We start from the raw sequence: 24481 nt of genomic DNA on the forward strand, positions 1-24481 counted from the left end.
TGTTGAGTATTGAAACTCCATCTGACAGGCTGCCTATTGCCGACGCTGAAATTTCTCAACAAGGTGTGCTCAACCTTTTGCTTCGTTTGAACATAAAGAAAAGTCCTGGACCCCATGGCATCCCTAACGAGTTTCTTTATCGATACGCCGAATGGAATTCTAAATATCATGCACTACTTTTTTGGTTTTCACTTCATAGCGGTTTTTTACCAAAGGTGTGGAAGCAAGCTAAAGTGATTTCTGTCCTCAAAAGCGGTGGTGCTGACAATTTAGCAAATTATCACCCTATATCAATTACAGTCGCCGACCGATTTTCCGGACTCCGAAAATTCGGACATGCCCGATTATTCGGTCAGCCTCGTGGCACCGCCGTTCTCCCCATAGACCATAATGTATAACAACTGCCGAAAGTTCGGACACCTTGCAACCTCTCGTCTCATTTTTCGGACACTCCTTGAGCCAACTCGGTCGAGAGCACCATGCACCGACTCTGACCAGTGCATGGTTCGACTTGCTGAACGCCATTTTTGTTTTGAACGGAGCTTCCTTGCTGCCCCACGAAGTGGCGCTACTGGAAATCCCCGCTCATCATCATCGTTTCTGCCTGGTTAGATAGAGTGGCTCTGCAGCAGTTCTGGTTTCAGCTTAGTAAGCCATGTCAAGACAATTCAGCAGCTGATTTGTTTCTTCGCTGATGCTGCGAGCAGGCCGCGTTTTTCGTTTGTGCGACTTGTGTCGGCACGGTGGTGTTTGCTTTGTGTACTGTGTCGAGGTTTCGGTGAGCCAACGCGCCATACGTAAACATCGCATCAAAGGTCTAATGGCGCCGACAGTGCCCGCGCAGACTGCGCTTGGGAATGCCAGCAAGCGGTTGCCGGGAGGCCTAAGGGCACATTCACACCGGCGACTTGAGGAGGTCGCGCGACCGTTTGCGACTCGCAATCAAAAAGCGACCGAAGGCGACTGATGTTCACACCGGCAAGCCCGGCTGAGCGCGACCCGCAGTCGCAATCCCGAGGATTATCGTTCTCAGCGAGAACTCTCGAAATCTACGTGGAATTTGAATGCGACGCCGGAGGAGGCCGGATGTAGACACACGAAAGATCACTTCCGGTGCGCCGCTGATTGGTTTATCAGTTTTGCGACCACGGTCGCGCGACTGAAAAATCGCGCAGAGAGCGACTCGCCCAAAATGGTCGCTTTCCGAGAAAGGCGACCGTTTGCGACCATTTGCGACTGGGCGCAAAGCGACCAACTTGGTCGCGCGACCTCCTCAAGTCACCGGTGTGAATGTGCCCTAAGACTTGTCGCCTTCCGATGCGCTCCCTACTGACGCGGAAAATGTTCTGCCGAGACCTGCGCAGTGGTTGCATTGCGATTCCGGACACCGTCTCATTTGACAGTTTCATAGGTGCTGACACTGCTGTATTGACATGCGCAGAACTCGATGACGGCAAGATAATTCGTCAGGTTTCTGCTGCACTGCCGGAGATGACGCACCATGTGCTATGCTGCCGTCGCATGCGGAGCGTGTACAAGAAGTGACTGTGCTTTCAGCCGCTAATAGGGACTGTACGACCCTCTCCGAGATTCAGGCTTATCTGATTGCGCGTAAACGGAACAGTGTGCAACGACGCATTCACGATTTCTTCCAAGCCTACTGCCGAGCCCGAATAAGCACGTGGAAATAAAGGATTTCTTTTTTTTTTTTCTTAATCTGCTTTTTCGGACACCTGTTTATTCTGACATTTTCGCAGTCCCCGTGAGGTCCGAATAAACGGTAGGCGACTGTACTAGTACCTGTTTAAAATGCTTGAACATATCATCTCGAAACACCTGTTAAATTATATTAATGAATATAACTTGTTATCTATCCACCAACATGGCTTTCATCAAAGCCTATCCACAACATATCAGCTCATCGAATTAGCCCATGATCTTTCAGAAACTATTAACTCTCGGGGACAAACGGATATGATCTTCATGGACTTTGCGAAGGCATTTGATAAGGTGTTTTACCACAAACTACTAAGAAAAATTGATGGTATATTCAAAAATGCTGCTATTACACAATGGTTTTCATCCTATTTTCTTTCTTGCGAGCAATATGTCGAAATTAGTAGTACAAGGTATCAGATTTCATGTGTTAAGTCGGGAGTTCCCCAAGGCAGTGTTTTGGGCCCCCTTTTATTGCTCTTATTTATAAATGACCTCCCAAATGAAATAGACATTTCCATCAGGCTCTTTGCAGATGACTGCATTACATACAATAAAATTGATACAGTAGGAGACCAGGCTAAACTACAAGCAAATTTACAGAAGAAAAAGAAATGGTGTGATGAATGGCAAATGGTGCTAAATCCATTAAAAACTGTAGTTATGACAGTCTCTAGAAAGTTCAATTTCTTAAACTACTCTTATTTTATTAATAATCATGAACTTATAAGAGTTGATCAGCATAAGTATCTTGGCATGATTTTCACAAGTGATCTTCGCTGGAACCACCATATAGATTATGTGTGTGCCAAGGCCAACAAGTCACTCTGGTGTCTGAGGTGTAATTTACCATTCGCAACTCAAGAAACAAAACTTCTAGCTTATAAAACATTAATTAGACCTATAACTGAATATGATAAAGTTGTCTGGGACCCTTACACTGCTATAAATATATCAAAAATCGAATGAACACAGCGTCTGGCAGTCAGATTCATAACCAATAAATATCGGTGGACGGATTCCCCTTCTCAACTTTGTGTACAGGCAGACCTACCGACATTACAGGCTAGATCTAAATATGAGACTAAATATGAGACTAATAATTCATCATCATGCTCATATTAGGTATACAGACTTTTTTGAAATTCTTTCTGGTTAAACCACTAGACATCATCATTCAATGTTTATTCATCCCCCTGTTATTCATACCGATTGTTTCAAGTATAGCTTTTTTCCAAGAGCTATCAAAGAATGGAACTCCCTGTCGGAAGAAGCCGTTTTATCCTCAATTGATTTCTTCGCAAAACACATTGGAAATATCCTAGTTTGTAAGTAATATACTTTACTTTGTGTTTTTGTTATCTTTAGCGGTTTATGATGTTACCTCTTGGTGTTATTAATTTTAATTTATTGTCCCTTTTTGTGTTTCAATGTACAATTTTCCATGTACAAAATATGTGATTTATAGTTGTTCGTATTCCTCTCCTTCTATAGCCCTGTGTAAGTGCTGGCAGTATATGTAAATAAATAAATAAATAAATCAACTATGTTTTATGTCAAGACGGCCTGAAACCATATTGCCCGGTGCTGTCACTCGAATAAGCTTATGAAAAAAATATAAAGAAACGATTTAATCCAATTTGAATACTAAGGAGTAGTGTTCATGTTATTCAAAAAGAGAATGGAAGGGAGGGGTTAAAAATGCACAGCAGATAAAATTTATTTGAAAAAAAAATTGCGGATGGAGTCGGACATTCTCAAATACGAATAAAAAGGAGATGCATACAGAAGCAAGTATTTTCGAATATGAACTATTTCTATCAACTGTTAGCAAGCTCAGTGGTATGAAGCCCGAACGTTGTCACAATTGAGATTCTCTATCAACAGCCTGTAAGTCAACCTCAACAGTCCTGACATACTCGCAGCCCGGGCACGATGCCATAGTGCTGTGTTTCGCTGCTTTAAAGAGTTTATTTTGGTTTAGGATGCGGAACACCTGCTTCTCGGCATCAGCCAACATTTCGTTCTTTCTGTAGCTCAAGCTCCTTCAAAACAGCGGCAGCACGCTTCCTTTCCTGTTCCTTCCTTCATGTTTACGTAAACGTAAACATGAAGTAAACATAATTACGTAAACACTGAAAGAATGACGGAGAACAACATGTAAACAAACCCTCGCGTCTGTCACGTTTAAATACCAGGCGGCGCGCTTTTTGGCGCCATTTTTAGATGGCTTAGAGCGCTCCTACGCGTTCGCCGCTGCACTGTATTATTTTTTATTGATGAAATCAAAAAATCAGTTTTTTGGTCGATTTGCCCTACTATACCCCCTTAAGGGCTCAAACCACCACAGGCACATTCGAAAATGCTCTGGAGGCCTTTAGGTACATGTAAAGTACATGAAGCTAAACATTTCGACAGAATTGCCTGTCTGGTTGGGAAATTGATTAGAACTTGAGACTGACTCCAACCAAATAACTGAATTTTATTAGCCCGACGTTTCGGAGCCCATTCGGCTCCTTCTTCAGGGGGTTGTTCTTCGGGGGGTGGCGGTGTGCCGCTTTTAAAGCGTCTTTTTTGAAGAAAGGAGGGGGGGGGGAACACGGGAGGTGGGGAGACACTCCACAGACGGAAAGGTGGGGGGGGAACAAAAGGAAAGGGGGGTTTGTGTTGTTGACCGCTTCCAAGGTGCTGCGATGACCGGTGCTGGGTGGAGTGCTTACGAGGGTGCCCTTGAAGGGCCGCGGGGGGGGGGGAGGTTACAGGGTCGCGCCGACGTTCTGTGTTGGTGAAACGAGCGGGAGTCTATCTGGCTGTGCGTCCTTTTCTTCTTTTCGTCATGTCGCCAAGGCCATGGACATAGACCGAGGGTAGGTTGCCCTTCACACGGTTTATGTTATTCTCCGTATTCTGAATGTGCCATGACTCCAGTAGTAGTCTCTTTCGCCACTTCGTTTCTGTTTGAAGGATTTCAGTTTCCTTGAAAGCAATTTTGTGGTCGGCGACTTCAGAGTGTTCAGCGACGGCGCTGCGAATACGGTTGAATGTCCTGACGTCGTTCTCGTGTTGTCTGATCCTTTCTTTTAGATTTTTGGTTTCCCCGATGTACGACGCCGGACAGTCAGCACAACTGATTTTGTAGACGACGCCTTGAGCTTTTTCTTTTGGTGGACGATCTTTTGGTTTAGGGAGGAGGATATTGAAAGTGTTTGTTGGTTTGTGCGCCACTTTGAGGCCTTCTTTTTTTAATATTCGGCTGAGCGCTTCGCTGGTACCTCTGATGTACGGGATGGACACTCGCTTCTGGGGTTGGGGAGAAGTAAACGGCTGAAAGAAGATACCAACATTGTGATCCTACCGGCGGACAAGGGGAACTCAACCGTTGTTTTGAACATAAAGGACTACGAGGATAAGGCGTCCGCCCTACTTGACAGCCAAGATTACGAGAGACTAAAGAAGGACCCCACTACGAGAACTCAGTCGTTGCTGAACAAGACGCTGATTGAAATATTCCGCAGCCACCCAAATTCTCGAAATCTCTACCTAAAATTAATCTGTAGGAACGGATCCGCTCCAGCTTTCTACGGCTTGCCAAAACTCCATAAACCCGGAATCCCCTTACGACCAATCGTAGACTTTTCGTGTTCCCCACTACGATCACTATCCACTTACTTGCATCAGATCATATCACCACTCACCGGAAGGACAGCATCGCACGTGCGCGACTCCGAGAATTTCATCAAACTCACATCAAAAATCCGTATCGAAGATGATGAATGTCTGGTCTCTTTTGATGTAATCTCTCTGTTCACAAGAGTACCCATTAAGTTGGCTGTTTCCGCAACTAGAGATGCACTGGAACGTGACGATACGCTCAGTGAGAGAACCCCTTTGAGTGTAGACGAGATCTGCCGCCTTCTCGAACTGTGCCTGTCCAATACCTATTTCACCTTCCGAGGCAGCTACTACAAACAGGTTAAAGGAACTCCTATGGGGGCCTCAATTTCCGTTGCCATGGCTAACTTGACTATGGAGAGCATCGAGGAGAGAGCTTTAAATACTTTTTTCCCGAAACCAAAAGTCTTCCTCAGGTACGTGGATGATTGTTTTTGCATCGTGAAGACGAGCCAAGTCGAAAACTTGCAGAAACACTTAAACTCCATAGACCAGGATATACAGTTCACATATGAGCGCGAACAGAACGGATCACTCCCATTCTTAGATGTACAAGTTACACGAAAAGACGGCATTCTAAAATTTTCAGTCTACCGAAAACCAACCCACACAGGCCGCTATCTTCATTTCCAATCCGACCATCCGGCAAACCACAAGGCGTCTGTTGTAAATTCTTTATTCAAACGAGCCGAAACTCATTCCTCATCGGAATCGGATCTAAAGAAAGAAAAGAGAACGGTTCTCAACGAACTTAAGAGGAATGGCTACACAGATGACTTCATTCGAAAGACAACCAGACAACAAAAAAGAAGAAGCAAAATGCGGGACCTTCAGCCGTTTACTTCTCCCCAACCCCAGAAGCGAGTGTCCATCCCGTACATCAGAGGTACCAGCAAAGCGCTCAGCCGAATATTAAAAAAAGAAGGCCTCAAAGTGGCGCACAAACCAACAAACACTTTCAATATCCTCCTCCCTAAACCAAAAGATCGTCCACCAAAAGAAAAAGCTCAAGGCGTCGTCTACAAAATCAGTTGTGCTGACTGTCCGGCGTCGTACATCGGGGAAACCAAAAATCTAAAAGAAAGGATCAGACAACACGAGAACGACGTCAGGACATTCAACCGTATTCGCAGCGCCGTCGCTGAACACTCTGAAGTCGCCGACCACAAAATTGCTTTCAAGGAAACTGAAATCCTTCAAACAGAAACGAAGTGGCGAAAGAGACTACTACTGGAGTCATGGCACATTCAGAATACGGAGAATAACATAAACCGTGTGAAGGGCAACCTACCCTCGGTCTATGTCCATGGCCTTGGCGACATGACGAAAAGAAGAAAAGGACGCACAGCCAGATAGACTCCCGCTCGTTTCACCAACACAGAACGTCACCGCGACCCTGTAACCTCCCCCCCCCCGCGGCCCTTCAAGGGCACCCTCGTAAGCACTCCACCCAGCACCGGTCATCGCAGCACCTTGGAAGCGGTCAACAACACAAACCCCCCTTTCCTTTTGTTCCCCCCCACCTTTCCGTCTGTGGAGTGTCTCCCCACCTCCCGTGTTCCCCCCCCCTCCTTTCTTCAAAAAAGACGCTTTAAAAGCGGCACACCGCCACCCCCCGAAGAACAACCCCCTGAAGAAGGAGCCGAATGGGCTCCGAAACGTCGGGCTAATAAAATTCAGTTATTTGGTTGGAGTCAGTCTCAAGTTCTAATGTAAAGTACATGTGACAGGAAATACCGGGTGCATGCGTGTATAATAAAGGAATACATACTGTGTACCGTGGCAATAGGCCCTTCCGATGCTTATGCTTCACTGCAATACTTTTGCATACGCTTCACCAAGTAACATTCCTGCATCGAGGCGAAGCTGACTTTCGGGAACCGGCATTATGCAATGCATCGTGCTTTCCACGCTTCTAAGCCAATCGCGAGGACCACAAACAGTCCGTGCCATTGCTGACAGCAGAGAGTTCTTCCAATAAAAAAACACGGCACCCAACGGCAAGAAGCTTCCTATCGAACGTCGAAGCAGTTAGGCCTAACGTTGCCGCAGTAGTGGCTACGGATACTAGCGGATTTGTGCGCGAGAGCGCCGGTTCGTGGCAGTGAGGTAATCAAATGGCAGCGGTGGTGGCTCTGCGGTCATGGCAAAACGTCCGGAAAATCGGACGGCGAAGAATTCTTGTGTCTGAAAATTTCAGACGTTCTGATACATTGACTCTATGGAATACGTGGTGGCGGTGCCGTGAAGCCGTCCAAATTATCGGGAATCCGAGAAGTCGGTCGTTGACTGTACACTGGCAACTCCTGCAGCCGACGACAGGGCGTCAAAGGCGATTCATTACGATTCCTGTCTGTACTCGAGCCAGCATTACCGCGACTTTCTACCCTTACAATAACATTACAGCTAATTTTCCCTGATAGAGGCACAAAATCCCTGAGAATTCCCGGTTTTCCCGGTAGGTAGACACCCTGTCATCGCAAATCGAGTCGAACGTTCTCAAATATGCATACAAAGGAGATGCATACAGAAGCAAATGTTTTCGAATATCCCCTTGAGTCACAAATTATGATCAACTGTCGATATATGTGTGAAACATACGTGGTGCTTGAGACTCCACTGAAAGCACATCAAGGTGGTAGAATGACGGAGCATTTTATGATGAATCACTATAATTAGAGTAACTAAATATTTTCTAAAGGTGTTTATTAGGCAGAGCTCAGAGCAGCGCAACGTCAACGGGCAGGGCAGTCACAGCTTCCAAGCACGAGAGCCGTTGCTGAGCAGGAGCGCTCGACCCACTACCGTTTAGAGCCAGTAGCGCTGAACCCACTAGCGTCTCTCTTCGCTACAATCACCCCCCGGGAGCGAGAAGGGAGCCGTCTGGCGACCTAACAGCTCGTCACGATGAGCGGGTCGTAGTAAGGCTTTAAACGGTCGACATGGACAATGTCTCGTCCACGGCGGCGCATGTCTGAAGATGGCTCAACTGGTTCGATGACATAGTTCACAGGAGATGCATGTTCGAGAACACTATAAGGGCATTCAAATTTAGGGACCAGTTTTGATGAGAGGCCAGGGGCAGTTAAAGGAACTGAGAGCCACACGAGCGCTCCCGGATCGAAGGTGACCGTGGCAGTGGCGTCACCGCGAGTGCTCCTCTGGCGCTCTTGATCAGCGGAAGTAAAGGCCCGTGTGAGGTCGCGGCACTCTTCTGCATGTCTGACCGTGGCAGAAATAGGCACGCACTCGGATGCATCCAGAAATAGGCACGCACTCGGATGCATCCGGCCGGTACGGCAGAATGGTGTCAATGGCGTGCGAAGGGTGTCGACCATACAGCAAGAAATAGGGTGAAAATCCAGTGGTGCTCTGCGTAGCGGTATTATACGCGTAGATGACGAATGGCAGAACGGCGTCCCAGTTCGTGTGGTCGGAGGCAACGTACGTTGAAAGCATCTCGCCGAGCGTACGGTTGAAGCGTTCTGTGAGGGCATTCGTTTCAGGGTGGTACGCCGTAGTCGTACGACGAACAACATGGCACTCTTTGAGAATCGCTTCAACGACTTCCGACAGGAAGACGCGTCCGCGATCGCTGAGCAGTTCTTGAGGTGGACCGTGCCGCAGGATGAATCAGTGTAGCAGGAATGATGCAACATCGCACGCTGTAGCTGCTGGGAGAGCGGCAGTTTCGGCGTATCGTGTAAGGTGATCTACTGCCACAATGGCCCAGCGGTTAGCAGACGACGTCAGGGGAAGTGGCCCATACAAATCAATGCCAACGCGCCAGAACGGCCGGATAGGGCAGGGTAGAAGCTGCAGACCAGCTGGCGAGTGGTGGGGTGAAGATTTTCAGCGCTGGCAGTCGGGGCATGAGCGAACGAACTTTTGAATGTAGTTGTACATTCCCCACCAGTAGTAGCGTCGTCGGAGGCGCTGGTAGGTTTTGAAAAGTCCCGAGTGAGCACACTGTGGATCAGAGTGGAACAATGCGCAGATTTCAGAACACAGGCTTCGAGGTACAACTAATAACCACTGACGGCCGTCAGAGGTGTAATTGCGTCGGTGAAGCAGGTCGTCTCGAATGGCGAAATGGCGAGCTTGACGGCGCAATGCACGAGTGGTGGGCTGCGATGATGGATCAGCAAGGCAGTCTATGATGGAGGCAATCCAGGGGTCCTTGCGCTGCTCAGAAGCGATGGTCCCAATGTCGACGGAAGAAACGTCAAGCTGGGATATTGAGCAGAAGGGATTGTCGACTGGCAAGGGAGAACGTGAGAGGGCGTCAGCATTAGCGTGCTGGCGTCCATTCCAATACAGTACGCGGATATCGTAATCCTGTAAGCGAAGCGCCCAGCGGTTGAGACGGCCTGAGGGATCCTTCAATGACGACAGCCAGCATAGTGCATGGTGGTCCGTGACGACATTAAATTGTAGACCATACAAATAGGGCCGGAACTTGGTAAGCGCCCAGATGATCGCCAGGCATTCTTTTTCCGTGACGGTGTAATTGGTCTCGGCTTTAGTAAGCATATGGCTTGCATATGCCACAACATATTCAGGAAACCCTTCTTTGCGCTGCGCTAGTACAGCGCCGAGGCCAACACCGCTGGCATCTGTGTGTACCTCAATAGGTGCCGTTGGGTCGTAGTGCCGCAAAATGGGAGGAGACGTCAGAAAAGGGCGGAGCTTAGTGAACGCCTCGTCGCACTCGGACGACCACGAATGGAGAGGTCCGTTGCTGCCAAGGAGCTTCGTCAGGGGCGATATGACGGCGGCAAAATTGCGAATGAAGCGCCTGAAGTAGGAACACAAACCTACAAAACTGCGCAGTTCTTTGACGGACGTCTGTTTAGGAAATTCAGCTACGGCACGAAGTTTGTCTGGATCGGGGAGGATTCCCTCCTTCGAGACGACGTAACCTAGTATCGTGAGCTGCCGCGCTGCAAATCGGCACTTCTTTAGGTTCAGTTGGAGGCCAGCGTTTGCTAAGCACGTCAAAACACGCCGTAGGCGTTGAAGGTGCGTGGTGAAGTCAGAGGCAAAAACAACAATGTCGTCGAGATAACATAAGCACGTGTGCCACTTCAAACCGCGGAGAACTGTGTCCATCATGCGTTCAAAGGTTGCTGGCGCATTACAGAGTCCAAACGGCATGACGTTAAATTCGTATAAGCCGTCGGGTGTGACAAAGGCTGTCTTCGGCCTATCGACGTCAGCCATGGGTACTTGCCAATAGCCGGAGCGTAAATCTAGACATGAAAAGAATTCTGCTCCGTGTAGGCTATCGATGGCGTCATCGATTCGCGGCAGCGGGTATACATCTTTGCGAGTGATCTTGTTCAGGTGCCGATAGTCTACACAGAACCGTACCGAGCCGTCTTTTTTCGTAACAAGGACGACAGGAGATGCCCATGGACTGTTCGAGGGTCGGATCACTTCGCAGCGAAGCATATCGTCCACTTGCTCATTAATCACACGACGTTCTGTGGCAGAGACGCGATATGGTCATTGCCGCAATGGCGGTTGGGAGCCAGTGTCAATATGGTGCGTGACAGCAGACGCCCGGCCAAGGGAAGGTTGCCCGACATCAAAAGAAGAACGAAATTCTTCTAAGATGCGCAGAAGCTGTGAACGCTGAGGTGGGGTGAGGCCATCGGCAATAGATGAATCGAACACACCTGTGGGCAAAGGGTCCAACGTAGAGAGAGAACCGAGCGTGTTGTAACTGGCGCAGGACGTGTCTTCGGGAACATCCGTAATTTGTACGGCGTCGATCACTTCCACGTGGCCAAGACATTCGCCTTGAAGCAGCATCACAGGGTATGGGAAGGGGTTACAGACAAAAATAGCTGTGGAGCCCTGTTTGACGTTCACAGTCGCAAAAGGCAGCAGCAGACCTTTTCGAGTATAAAAGTGGCCCGACGGAGAAAGTAGTGCGATGGCGTCAGAGAGGCTGCTGCACTGCATTGACACAATCACTGACGAGTTGGCAGGAACGTTTGTGTCGTGCCTGACGAGTAGTTTATGCACAAACGAAGCATTATCGGCAAGCGTCATATCTGCGATCGGCGACAGTTCTAGTTCGGCCCATGCGCAATGAATGACGGCATCGTGGCGGGCGAGAAAGTCCCACCCCAGAATAACTTCGTGGGAGCACAATGAAATCACAATAAATTCGACGGCGTATACAACGTCCTCGATGAGAACACGAGCGGTGCATGCCACAATCAGGTGAATACGCTGTGTGCCTGCTGTTCGGAGGGCGAGTCCAGCAATGGGCGTCGTAACCTTTCGAAGGAAGCGACAAAGCTTTGCGTCCATAACTGATACAGCGGCTCCAGTATACACGAGGGCATATGTGCGCACACCGTCAACTAACACGTCTATCACATTGGTCGGGCTACGTTGAGGACTTCTGCGTTTCGATGGGGTCTCAGTCCTTGCCTCATGGACTGCGACGATTAGTTTTCCTCATCCCGAGCTTCGGGCCGAGGCCGCATCGGTGATGGGGAGCGTCGGCGTGGAGAAGTTGAGCAGCGGATGTTGGCGGACTGGCGCAATGGTGGTGACGCAGCCCGAGGTTCGTCGTCGTAATAAGGGCGCGGAGAACCCACCGTAAAACTTGGCCCATATGGTGTAGCGCTAGGCGACTGCACGTGACTACAGTAGCGTGACGTGGCCTATGTAGCCGCACGCAAATATCGGTCGATTGTCCGCTGTACGCCACCGAGTCGTTGCGGCAGGTCCCATCTATGTGGCAGGACGCGTTAGACGTGGCGGCTGGTGAATTGATTGCATAGCAGCCTGTTGTCGGGGCATAGCGAGGACTTCGGCGTACGTGAGAGGTCCCCGCTGAGGGAGTTGTTGAGGCTGGGTGACGACTTCCGCGTAGCTGAGTGGCACAGCTGTCGGGATCTGTTGGGGCCTGGCCATGACTTCGGCGTAGCTGTGAGGCGCAGCCGCAGGAACACGCTGGTGGTGCTCAGGCAAGACCTCGTGCAGTTCTTGCGCTATGACACGGCAAAGCGGAGGTGCAAAACTTGGCGTAGGCGCGTGTACCGACAGCGGCTGTGCAAAATCCATCAACGAGAGTTGCTGGGCAGCTTCCTCGCGGACGAACACCTTCATTTCTGCGAGCAACGCTGCCTGGTTGGACATGGCGGCCAAACCAGCGAGGTGTTCGTCACGCGGTAGAGATCGGCGTGTCAGTGACCGCTGCCTGCGGAGTTCTTCATAGCTCTGACACAGTGTGACAATTTCAGCCACAGAGCGTGGACTTTTGGCCAGCAACATGTTAAAGGCGTCGTCTTCTATGCCCTTCAGGATGTTTCGGATTCGATCAGATTCCGCCATGGTCGAATCGACTTTCCTGCATAGGTCCAGGACATCTTCGATATAGCTGGTGAAAGTTTCGCCTGGCTGTTGAGCTCGTTCTCGCAAACGTTGCTCGGCACGCAGCTTGCGAACAGCAGGGCGACCAAATACATCGGCGAGAGAAGTCTTAAATTCCGACCATGTCTGGAACTCTGCTTGATAGTTGTTATACCACAGGCTGCCAACTCCAGCGAGGTAGAACAGAACATGGCTCAGTTTGGCCGCTTCGTCCCACTTGTTATGGTCGCCTACCCTGTCGTACGCCGTGAGCCATTCGTCCACGTCAGTGTCGTCCGCTCCAGTGTAGATAGGAGGGTCGCGATGACGAGGCACCCCATGACACGCAGTGGGTGCAGGAGGAGGCGTTTGCTGGGAGGCGTCTTGGGGCATGGTAGATGGTAGGGTACGAGACCGGAGTTCCAGGATGATCGTCTGAGGGTACCCCGCACACTCCACTAATTCTAAAGGTGTTTATTAGGCAGAGCTCGGAGCAGCGCAACGTCGACGGGCAGGACAGTCACAGCTTCCAAGCACGAGAGCCGTTGCTGAGCAGGAGCGCTCGACCCACTACCGTTTAGAGCCAGTAGCGCTGAACCCACTAGCGTCTCTCTTCGCTACAATTTGAATATTGTAAAGTCAGTCATGCTACGTTTCTTCATAAAAGGGATTAAATCCCCCACTCGAATTACTTGCACAGGTTATTCATTGGCCTCAAGCATTTTAAGAAAGAAAAAGATATACTTCAAGGTTGCTAACGACATGCCTCATGTCAAGCATCATGTAGAACACGGTATAGTGCCTCCACCAAAGCAGTACTCTGTAACGACACATATCACTCAGAAGCAAATTAGCAGAATGTTCAATTTGCCCTAAGCTTAATAATTGTGATTTATTCCTTGCTACCATTGCACAGAAGTGGCAAAAGTAGGTCGCGCACATAAACGTGGACGCTGTGACTGAAGGGGATATGAGCTATTTTTATCAACTGTTAGCAAGCTCATTGGTATGGGGCCCGAACTTTGAACAACTCTTTCAACAGCTGGTGTGTCAACCTCAACTGTCCTGACATACTCTCAGCCAGTGCACAACACCTCAATGTCACGTTTCACTGCTTTAAACAGTTTATTTTGGTTGGATGAGGGAGACCTGCATCTTGGCATCAGCCAGCACTTTGTTTCTTGAGCTCAGCAGTGGCAGACTTCCTTTCCCGTTCATTCCTCAATGTCCTTTCTGTTCTCGTGCTCCTTCCACCATGCATTTGCCCCATGGACCATTTAAAGCATCCTTTTCATCAGTTGTACAGTCAACGTCCGATTTTTCGGACTCCATAGGGGCCGCAAAAATGTCCGTAAAATCAGGCAGTTCTAAAAAGTGAATGCATGTCCTTTACTGTCGTTAAGTGCTCAGATCACCACAGGCACATCCATAAAGGTCTACCAGTACAATTATTAGGCATATTATTAGGCAATTATTAGTGGGCTCATACTGTGACAGGCAATGGTGGGTGGACGCGTGCATAATTAAGAAATAGATACAATTACTCACAGGGGCCCTGATCATGAGAAGGAGCTTCAAAGAATAAAATTAGGTTGGAGCACATATGGCAGACATACTCAGATCCTTACTAGAAACTTACCATTATCACTAAAAGAAAGATGTACAATCAGTGCATTCTACCAGTGCTAACATATGGGACAGAAAATTGGAGACTGAAAAAGAAGCTTGAAAAAAAGGTAAGGACCGCACAAAGAGCTATGGAACGAAGAATGATAGGTATAACGTTAAGAGACAGGAAGAGAGCGGTAAGAATCAGAAAGAAACGGGCATAGCCGATATTCCTATTGACATCAAGAGAAAGAAATGGAGCCGGGCAGGTCACATAATACATAGGTTAGATAACCAGTATTCCATTAGGTTTACAGAATTGGTGCCAAGAGAAGGGAAATGCAGTCGAGGACGGCAAAAGAGTATGTGGGGTGATGAAATTAGCAGGCGCAAGTTGGAATCAGTTGGCACAGCACAGGAGTAATTGGAAATCAAAGGGACAGGCCTTCATCCCATGACAATTGCCCCTTCTTACGCTGGCCGAAGCGAGCAAGACCGGCTGCGCATGTGAGCGCTGGCCTGTTCGGCAACCTGCCTGCCTGTTTTCCTATTTTTGGATTTGGCCTGGTTTGGTTGGCTCCCAGCAAATTCTTGTGTTCCTTCTGAATTTCAACATGGCACCACTGCACTATTGGACTACAGCAAGGCAAGAAATTTCGTTTGACAGTCCACGATGCATTTCAAGCAATTAGGCTTACGGCACCGCACCTAGGTTAGACTTGCAACGCAGGTAACGAAAAACGGCGTGGTTGTCGTGGCGAAGTTAATTTGAATTAATGATTTATACTGGGAGAGGAGATGTTTGAGACGCTTTCTATGAGTCCCAATATTATGTTAATTTATTTCGGTAGTTTTTGGGCATGCTAGTTTTACAGAGCGCTGTGACGGCAGTTTCGCGTGTACTGAATCTTACTGCTACAAGTTTTGGTGCTTTCTCTGACCCCCAACATCATTGTAACTAATTTTGTTACTTTTTGGGATACTTTTCAAGTGCAGTGGGGGCAGTGAGTGCAGTGGGTGCTTAAGCTCAGTGGGTGCCTGGCACTGTGACGTGATCAGTGAAAGACAACTTGGCGTAGGTGTTCAGTTAAGTTTCGTGCTTTAATGCACTGACAAGACAAGTTCGTGGCACTTTCTCTGATGCCCAACCAACACTGCTGAAAATTATTTTCGGTAATTTTTTTTTATTTATGAGGCACACTCGCTGCGCCTGTCGTAACGCAGCGAAAGGCCGCTCGATCATGGTGACAGTTAGTTTGGCACATACTGAACCTTACTGCGACAAGTTTGTGACAAGTTTTATGGCCCCGCAACAATTTAAGCCTTCTTTCGGTAGTCACGCTTGTCGAAAACGCAACGAGCAATTGCCAAGAGTGATAACACGGGAGCATGTTGCTTTCGCCGGCAGAACGCACTAAAGATAACGCCAGGAACTTGTAACTCGAAAATTCTGTGTTTCGAACGACTGAAGACAGGCTTTGCACCCAAGCATTTGTCTTGAATGCGAGTAGAAGGAATTCTTCTACTTGCAGAAGTGCAAGTAGAAGGAATCCTGTGAGCGTCCAGCATGGTCTGGTTGAGAGCTTGTGTTGTGGCCACCTCTATGTATATTTTGTTTAGCGCAAAACAACAGACACAAGAAAGACGACAGGACAAGGCGCCTTGTCCTGTCTTCTTTCTTGTGTCTGTTGTTTTGCGCTAAACAAAGTATTAATGGATTCGCACCAACTAGCCCGCCAACACATTGTGCTGAACCACCTCTATATATTTGTAACGTACTATTGCGTTGGTTGTAGCCAAGTTCTTCTGGAAACGCGCAGTAGTCCGTGTATTTGTGCACTCAAAGTGCAGGAAGTAAGGCCCGGGAAGAGCAGAATGCTTGTAAATAGGATGTTTTCATGGTATGTACGGCATTGTTTGGGATGAGTCAGGTATTTTGTACGCCGTGTATGTAAAAGCGAACTGCTTTTGTTTGTAATGCCGAACATTCACCACTTTTGCACATTTCGCTTCTAGACGCATTAGTCGTACAGTAAAACCTCGTTAATTCGAACTCGGTTTATTCGAAATCCCGTGTAATTCGAAGGTTTTCGGCGGTCCCAACAGTTTGCATGCAAATTTTGCCGGATAACTTAAACAGCCAGCGTGCCCAAATCCGGATAATACGTCAGTTTAAACCATGGCTTCCGTGATTTTTCCGTGCCTCCGTATCCGCAACAAAAAATTTCATGTGCCATTCTCTGAGGCCAGTATAGCTGCCGGAGTGGCAGCCAGGCAGCACTTTAAATCAACTTTCTGTGCTAGGTGGCACGTGCCTCCACCGCCCTATTCAAAGGGTTGAGCCTCAATCATCCATCCATCCATGCATCCTGTTTCCGGCGCTTTGTTGTGCCTCCGAAACCGGCACAGTGCTACAGCCGGTTTCGGAGGCTAGCTTTAGTTGGCGAAGCAACAACCAGATGCCGCTAGGTCGAAATTTTTTTCGTTTCGTTTCCGTTGTTTCTTTGTCTAGCTTGCGGAAGGCATTGCTCGTAGTGGTTTGATTGTTCGGTGCCGCGACCAGACGTGTTCAGTGCTCTGCTAGTTATTCTTAACCACGTGCGCGGTGTTGGTGTTAGGAAAATGCCGAAGTACAGAACTCTGACTCTCTGCCAGAAAGTGTGCCTTAATGAGGAGGCTGAAAAATGGACGAGCTCCAAAACACAGCTGGCGGAAAAGCACAAGGTGCCTTTATCGGCTCTTTCGACAATATTGAAGAATGAGACAAAGATCCTCAAAGCCTACGGGAAGGCGCACTCGAGGAAGCGGACAAGGATTCGTTTTCTTGCGTATCCGGACGTTGAAGACGCCTTGATAAAGTGGCTTCAGCATGCAAATGCAGCACACCAGCCTGTGAACGGCACGCTGCTGCGCGAAAAGGCCGATGAGCTTGCACTGCGGCTGGGCCATGAAGCATTTAAGTGCAGCAACGGCTGGTTGTCCAGATTTAAAGACCGCAATATCCTCACGTTCGTGACAGTGTGCGGCGAAAGCGGGAGCATCGACCCAAATGTTGTCGAAAATTGGAAAAAGTGTACATTGGCTCCGCTGCTTCAGCAGTATGCAGAGGAAGATGTTTACAACATCGACAAGGCCGCATTGTTTTATAAAATGCTGCCAACGAAGACGTTAGCCCCAAAGGATGCAGTAGTCACGGGAAAAAAACAACCCAAGGACAGAATAACCGTTCTGTTTGGTGCAAATATGTCCGGCAGTCACAAACTCCCGCTGCTGGTCATCGGAAAAGTGGAGAAGCCTCGGTTCTTCAAGAACGCACGACTTCCTCTTAAGGATGACGTGCTGTACAGAAGTAACAAAAAGGCTTGGATGACGGCAGCGCTGTTCGAGGAGTACATGAGGCACCTTGACAGTAAGTTTGCTGCCGCGGGACAAAACGTTGTTTTTGTTGTCGACAACTGCCCAGCCCATGCCAACATCCAGAACTTGACAGCAGTTAGGCTTGTCTTCCTGCCGCCGAACTTTACAGCTGTATCGCAGCCTATGGACCAAGGCGTTATTCTGCAAGCGAGGAAGATTTATCGCTGCCAATTGCTCAAAACGATCTTGTTGTGCTACGATAACGGCAAACAATATTCCGTGGACCTACTGGGTGCCATTTGCCTAATCGTGTACGCCTGGAAGCAGGTGGAGGGAGATATGATCAGGCGTTGCTCTATGCACGCTGGTTTTTCTAAGCAACAAGATGACAGTTCCGAGGATGCATCTGATGCCAACTGCACATAGGATGATGAAGGCGAGTCAATGTAGGCGCGCATGACTGACTTCGACGAAGAAAACAGCAACGAGAGCAACGGATTGACCTCTGCGAAATATTTGAGCGCGGAACTTGATGTCCACACGTGTTATGCCGACTTGGAAGGACAAATAAGTGACAACGGGCCGTCCAACGAAGGTGAAGGCGATGTTGAGCCCGCCCGAGCACCAGCTTTAGCTGCAGCCGAGTCACTCAACGTTGTGCGCAGTTTTGTGGAGTGTAGCGGCGGTAACAGTGAATTGCTACGCACTGTAGGCAAACTGGAGGACGCAGCCTACGGTGCGGCTAACTACCGCGCCAAGCAGTCACGCATTGATGACTACTTCAAGTGACCGTTTTTCAGGTGAAATAAAGGTGGAGTGTTAATACAGCCACGTTTTGTACGTTTATTTCTCGTTTTTTGTCCATTTTTGATCATTCGAAAACCCGGTTAACTCGATGATGTGTCGCGGTCCGACGGACTTCGAATTAAGGAGGTTTTAATGTATGTGTTAATACCAAAATCACACTTGCTTGTAATTAAATTTTTTCAGCTGCTGTCTGGTGGAGCTTCGTAAGGGAACTACTGCTGCTTACCTGGTGCCACAACGTTGGATGAATGCACAAAAAGCCCAAAACAAGCATTTCTATCATCATCATTACCATAATCAGCCTGGTTATGCCCACTGCAAGGTAAAGGCCTCTCCCATACTTCTCCAACCACACTGGTCATGTACTAATTGTGGCCATGTTGTCCCTGCAAACTTCTTAATCTCATCCACCCACCTCACTTTCTGCCGCCCCCTGGTACGCTTCCCTTCCCTTGGAATCCAGTCCGTAACCCTGAATGACCACCGGTTATCTTCCCTCCTCATTACGTGTTCTGCCCATGCCCATTTCATTTTCTTGATTTCAACTAGGATATCATTAACTCGCGTTCGTTCCCTCACCCAATCTGCTCTTTTCTTATCCCTTAATGTTACGCCCATCATTCTTCGTTCCATAGCTCGTTGTGTCGTCCTCAACTTAAGTAGAACCCTTTTCGTAAGCCTCCAGGTTTCTGCCCCGTACGTGAGTACTGATAAGTCATAGCTGTTATACACTTTTCTCTTGAACAATAATGGCAACCTGCTGTTCATGAACTGAGAATGCCTGCCAAACACACCCCAGCCCATTCTTATTCTTCTGATTATTTCAGTCTTGTTGCCGGATCTGCGGTCACTACCTGCCTTAAGTAGATGTATTCCCTTACCATTTCCAGTGCCTCGTTACCTATCGTAAACTGCGGTTCTCTTCCGAGACTGTTAAACATTACTTCAGTTTTCTGCAGATTATGTTTTAGACCCACCCATCTGCTTTGCCTCTTCAGGTCAGTGAGCATGCACTGCAATTGGTCCCCTGAGTTACTAAGCAAGGCAATATCAGCGAATCACAAGTCACTAGGTATTCTTTATTAGCTCTTATCCTCAATTCTTCCCTATCCAGGTATCTGAATACCTCCTGTAAAGACGCCGTGAATAGCATTTGAGAGATCGTATCTCTCTGCTTGACGCCTTTCTTTATTGCGATTTTGTTGCCTTCTTTAAGGGGGACTACGGTGGCTGTGGAGCCGCTATAGATATCTTTCAGTATTTTTACATACGGCTCGTCTTCACCCTGATTCTGTAATGCCTCCATGACTGCTGAGATTTCGACTGAATCAAACGCTTTCTCATAATCAATGAAAGCTATATATAAGGGTTGGTTATATTCTGCACATTTCTCTTTCACCTGATTGATAGTGTGAATACGGTCTATCATTGAGTAGCCTTTACGGAATCCTGCCGGGTCCTTTGGTTGACAGAAGTCTAAGGTGTTCCTGATTCTATTTGCGATTACCTTAGTAAATACTTTGTAGGCAACGGACAGTAAGCTGATCAGTCTATTATTTTTCAAGTCTTTGACATCCCCTTTCTTATGGATTAGGATAATGTTATCGTTCTTCCAAGATTCCGGTAAGCTCGAGGTCATGAGGCATGCGTATACAGGGCGGCCAGTTTTTCTGAAACAATCTGCCCACCATCCTTCAACAAATCTGCTGTTACCTGATCTTCCCCAGCTGCATAGCTCCCTAGGGGTTTCCTTACTTCTTTCGGCGTTACTTGTGGGATTTCAAATTCCTCTAGACTATTCTCTTTCCATTATCGTCGTGGGTGCCACTGGTACTGTATGAATCTCTAAGAACTCCTCAGCCACTTGAACTATCTCATCCATATTAGTAATGATACTGCCGGCTTTGCTTCTTAACGCATAGATCTGATTCTAGCCAATTCCTAGTTTCTTCTTCACTGCTTTTAGGCTTCCTCCGTTCCTGAGAGCATGTTCAATTCTATCCATATTATACTTCCCTATGTCAGCTGTCTTACGCTTGCTGATTAACATGGAAAGTTCTGCCAGTTCTGTTCTAGCTGTCGGGTTAGAGGCTTTTTTTTAGAGGCAGTCAACACAGCCGCTGGGCTCTATGGGAGTGTCCACTCTTGTATAATTTCTTTCTCTATGCTTCAGCAGTGTCTGATGAATGATGCATGCATCTGGCTCGTCATTCGGCGATTCGCCTGTCTCTAGGCAACGGTAGTAAGCTGCAAAGTTTAATTTATATGCGGATATTTGAACTTTTGCAGTGAAAGAATTTTAAAAAATGAAGCAATTTCCGTTCTCCTTATTTCACATTCACTTTTTTTTGTTTCGATGCTCGTGGCAGCAAACGGTCGGCGTTAATACTAGCGTGACATATTTGTTGTTTCCAGTTTTCACCCAACCGTCCCCTCTTGAATAATTTCTTTCTCTATGCTATGCTTGTTCTGCTTCGCCGCATTACTTTTGCATATGCTTCACTGCTTAACATTTCTGTATTGAAGCTAACCTGACGTTAGGGAACCAGCATTACACAACACGCACGAATGAGGAGGCTTGGAAGATCAAGTAAGAAAATAACGAACGAGTGAAGAAATTATATTGAAGAACACCAAATTTTTTGGCTAGCTGTGTCACACAACAGTTAATTTTTTCTCTTAGGGTTTGGTTCAGGTACCATTCAAAGAATGCTGGCTTGAGCTCAGCTCCACCTATAATTCAGATTTGGTTTGACACTATGGTTTTAAAGCTGGAGTTAAGCACCTGGTGCACGTAGGTGTTCAACCTGGCCAAGCTCCTCACTGGGTCGCCCTGTGAGTTGGGCCACACGTGCCAAGCTGGCTAGCACATCAGCCGAGAACACCTCCTCCAGGTGGCACCGGTCTCGACTCAGAAGCCGCAGTGTTTCCAGGCACCGCACCTGGCATGACTCCTTGGCTCTTTCAGATGACACCACCTCCATGATCCATGACACCAGACGCTGCAAGAGCCTCTGTGTCACATGACATAGTCTGACAGTAAAGGAACTCGTAACGTTCTTACAGTGAACACTACGATGCAGTGCTTTAACATGTAGAAAGGAATCGGCTACAGACTGTCCATTCAGTATATTACCTTCCGTCAACTGTGCCTAACAAAAAGTGTCAGTTTCTATAAAATGCTCTAGTTCTGGCACTGTCAAGTAAACTAAAGCATCCCTGTGCTACTGGACATCTCTAATCGGTTTATCTCTAGAGCCACGACCAACCTAAGGGGGCTGCATCACCATTTACATGTATGTCAGCTCCAAATGCAAATGAATTATAGGCTTAAAATTCCATTTCCTTCATCCTCAGTATCACTGAAAAAAAGAAGGAAACCAAAATGTTGAACTGCTCAGCGAGTTCCACTATGTCCACAAATATTTTCTCCACACAGAGGAACAGATTCAGACATTTTGGCGCATTTGCGTGGCAGAAACCACTGCCATGTAAATAAATAAAAGCACAGTACCCCTAGCATGGCTTCTTTCTAATGCACCTCACAACATAAGGCTAATTAGAGGTATCCAAAGATTCAACCAACATGTTTTCAAGAGGCCAACCAAACCATGTCGCAAGATTTTGGCAGATATGAAAAAAATTTGCTTTATATTGTAAAAACCAAATAGATTAATTTTATAGTAGAAATTAGCACACACAATTGATGAGACCACAAAACAAAGGAACACACGCACATAAACACTGGCTCGCAACTCTTTTTTTATTTCAAGGAAGACACAAATAAATAGGGCAGCCATAAAAGAATAACAAGGCAACGACAAGCTACAAATGCATTTCAACATTTTCAGAGTTGAGATAATAAGCATAACATGATAGAAGGAAGCCAGGTGTTAAAAAATATGAATTCTTTCTCGAAGAGTGCCAGTGATGGCTGGCCAACACACCTCTCGGCATGCTTGATATGAAACGCGTCTGTTATTTCACATTTGTCGACGTTTGTGAGTGAACAAAACTAATGTGTCGAGAAAGATAACTTGACAATCAAAATCGACAGTGTTTAGCCAAGTGCGAGCACTAACCTTTGTTCAGAGAATTGATGTGTTTCTTCAAACAAGGTTTCAGACATCTTGTGTCACCATGATTTAAACACCACTTTTAAGACATGACAGCGTGGGAATGCTCAACTCTCTTGTGCCCCCTGATGTTTTTTCCGCATGGCACTTGCATCTCCTGGAATCCTGCTTTCTGGCGTCGCATGTCCACTGTCAGCAGTGAATAGTTACACAGTCGCACAAGAGATGGCACTGGTGTTTCAATGTTGGCACCTCTTGACAGCATGGATATTGGCCAAAAAGGGAGCGACCTTCCTTCTCTTGAGCTTAGGATCGGCAGCATGCGCAGACATCTCACGCGCCCGTCGGCACGCTTCATGGGACCATCCCGTGAAAGGTTTTGAAATGGGGCACCGGAATAGACGAACACGATAGTCCAAATGCGCTTCTGTTCGCATGACTGCACACACTAATGATTAGGCATTGCAGTGCAGCATGGGGCAAACATACTCACACGATATCCTGTTGTGGTGAGTCAGACTTCCTCGATTCGTCAGTGCCCATTCGCATGTTCCATTAGTTGTAATGCAGCTAGCTGGCATTCATGTATAAAAGGTCACGCACGACTGTTCATGTGACTGTGCACACAAAACGATTAGGCATTGCTATCCAGCATGGGGCAAACATACTCGCATGATATGGTGTTGTCGTGAGTCGGACTTCCTTGATTCATCAGCGACCACTGGCATGTTCCATTAGCTGTAATGCAGCCAGCTGGTGTTGCAATATAAAAGGTGCGATAAATGGCTCTTGGATTGTTTCCACCACTGTGTGGTCATTTTTTTGTCTCATCACAGGTTGGAGAGCCCCCAACAGGATTGTTGTTTTTTACAATGTTCGAGTGGCCAGACCTATAATTTTAAAGAGGCTTAACCAAACTAATTATATATAAACTATATTCAGTCCACCTGTAACCGCAGAGTCAAGAAATTGTATTTCCCTTTATTTAGGCACTTCATAGGTAAACTTAAACCTTAATCAACATTTGTGCAACAATTTATGAATATTTACAGCGGTGCATGCAAGGTTTGACTTCTGTATTAATAAACCATGATCATTAGTGAATCTCTACATTTAATAATGATTAACCCTTTCGCTGTCACGGACCTACTGGTACGTCATCGCGCTTCCCCCCCCACAGTGTCACTTACGTACCGGTACATTCTCTATCGTGCGTTCAAAATTTCGCGCCTGAGTGCAAAGCTGGCACTCCTGGATTGGCCACGCCATCTGTTGAATCTTTCTACAAGTTCGTATATTCGCCCCGACCGGCGTTAATCTATGTAGTGAAGAGTACGGTGCGACTGCCACTCCCCACTTTCTCTTTGCTGAGTGGCGCGGTGGCTCCGCGTTCGCTAGATCATGCGTCGCGCGCGTGTGGTTATGGGTTCAAGGGTTGTTCTGCAATCTCCGCTGGTTTGAAGGTTTTTATTTTTTTTCTGTTGGTGTGCCTGCTACGACACGTCAAGTTCAGGCGCACATGCCGTTGCCTCTCCAAAAAGGGTGACTCGATTGCTGCTTTCGCTCTCTCGTCGCACCCTCGCATCCGACTCGCAGCAGTAAACGTAAAGCCCTTCGAACTTTGTTTAGCCTTTTTCCATCTCCCTCTGTCTTCTTGATCACGCAACATCCCATTTCTCTCTGTTGTATGGGCGACTGAAAGCGCATCCTCCCTGTGCGCGGTTACTTTCGGATGGCTCGGCGCGCGGGACCTTCGTCTGCTCATTGGAGCGGTGGCTCAATTGCGATTCAGAATACGAGCCGAGCTCGGATTCGGACTCGGACAGAGTCGCATGCGAGGAAGAGGGTTCCGCATCGTCAGATTCGGATGT

The 24481-nt window shown here is 47.6% G+C and overlaps 1 protein-coding gene across 1 annotated transcript in view; it reads right to left on the reverse strand.

Annotated features, from left to right (window-relative positions):
* Positions 1-24481, reverse strand: part of ric8a (ric8 guanine nucleotide exchange factor A) — a 473887-nt gene that overhangs the window by 437389 nt on the left and 12017 nt on the right. Inside the window, exon 3 of the mRNA XM_070534856.1 lies at positions 21320-21536. Coding sequence (XP_070390957.1) covers positions 21320-21536 — 217 coding nt within the window. The remainder of the gene's footprint in view (positions 1-21319; positions 21537-24481) is intronic.

Source organism: Dermacentor albipictus, chromosome 3 (assembly GCF_038994185.2).
Source record: "Dermacentor albipictus isolate Rhodes 1998 colony chromosome 3, USDA_Dalb.pri_finalv2, whole genome shotgun sequence".
NCBI lineage: Eukaryota > Metazoa > Arthropoda > Arachnida > Ixodida > Ixodidae > Dermacentor > Dermacentor albipictus.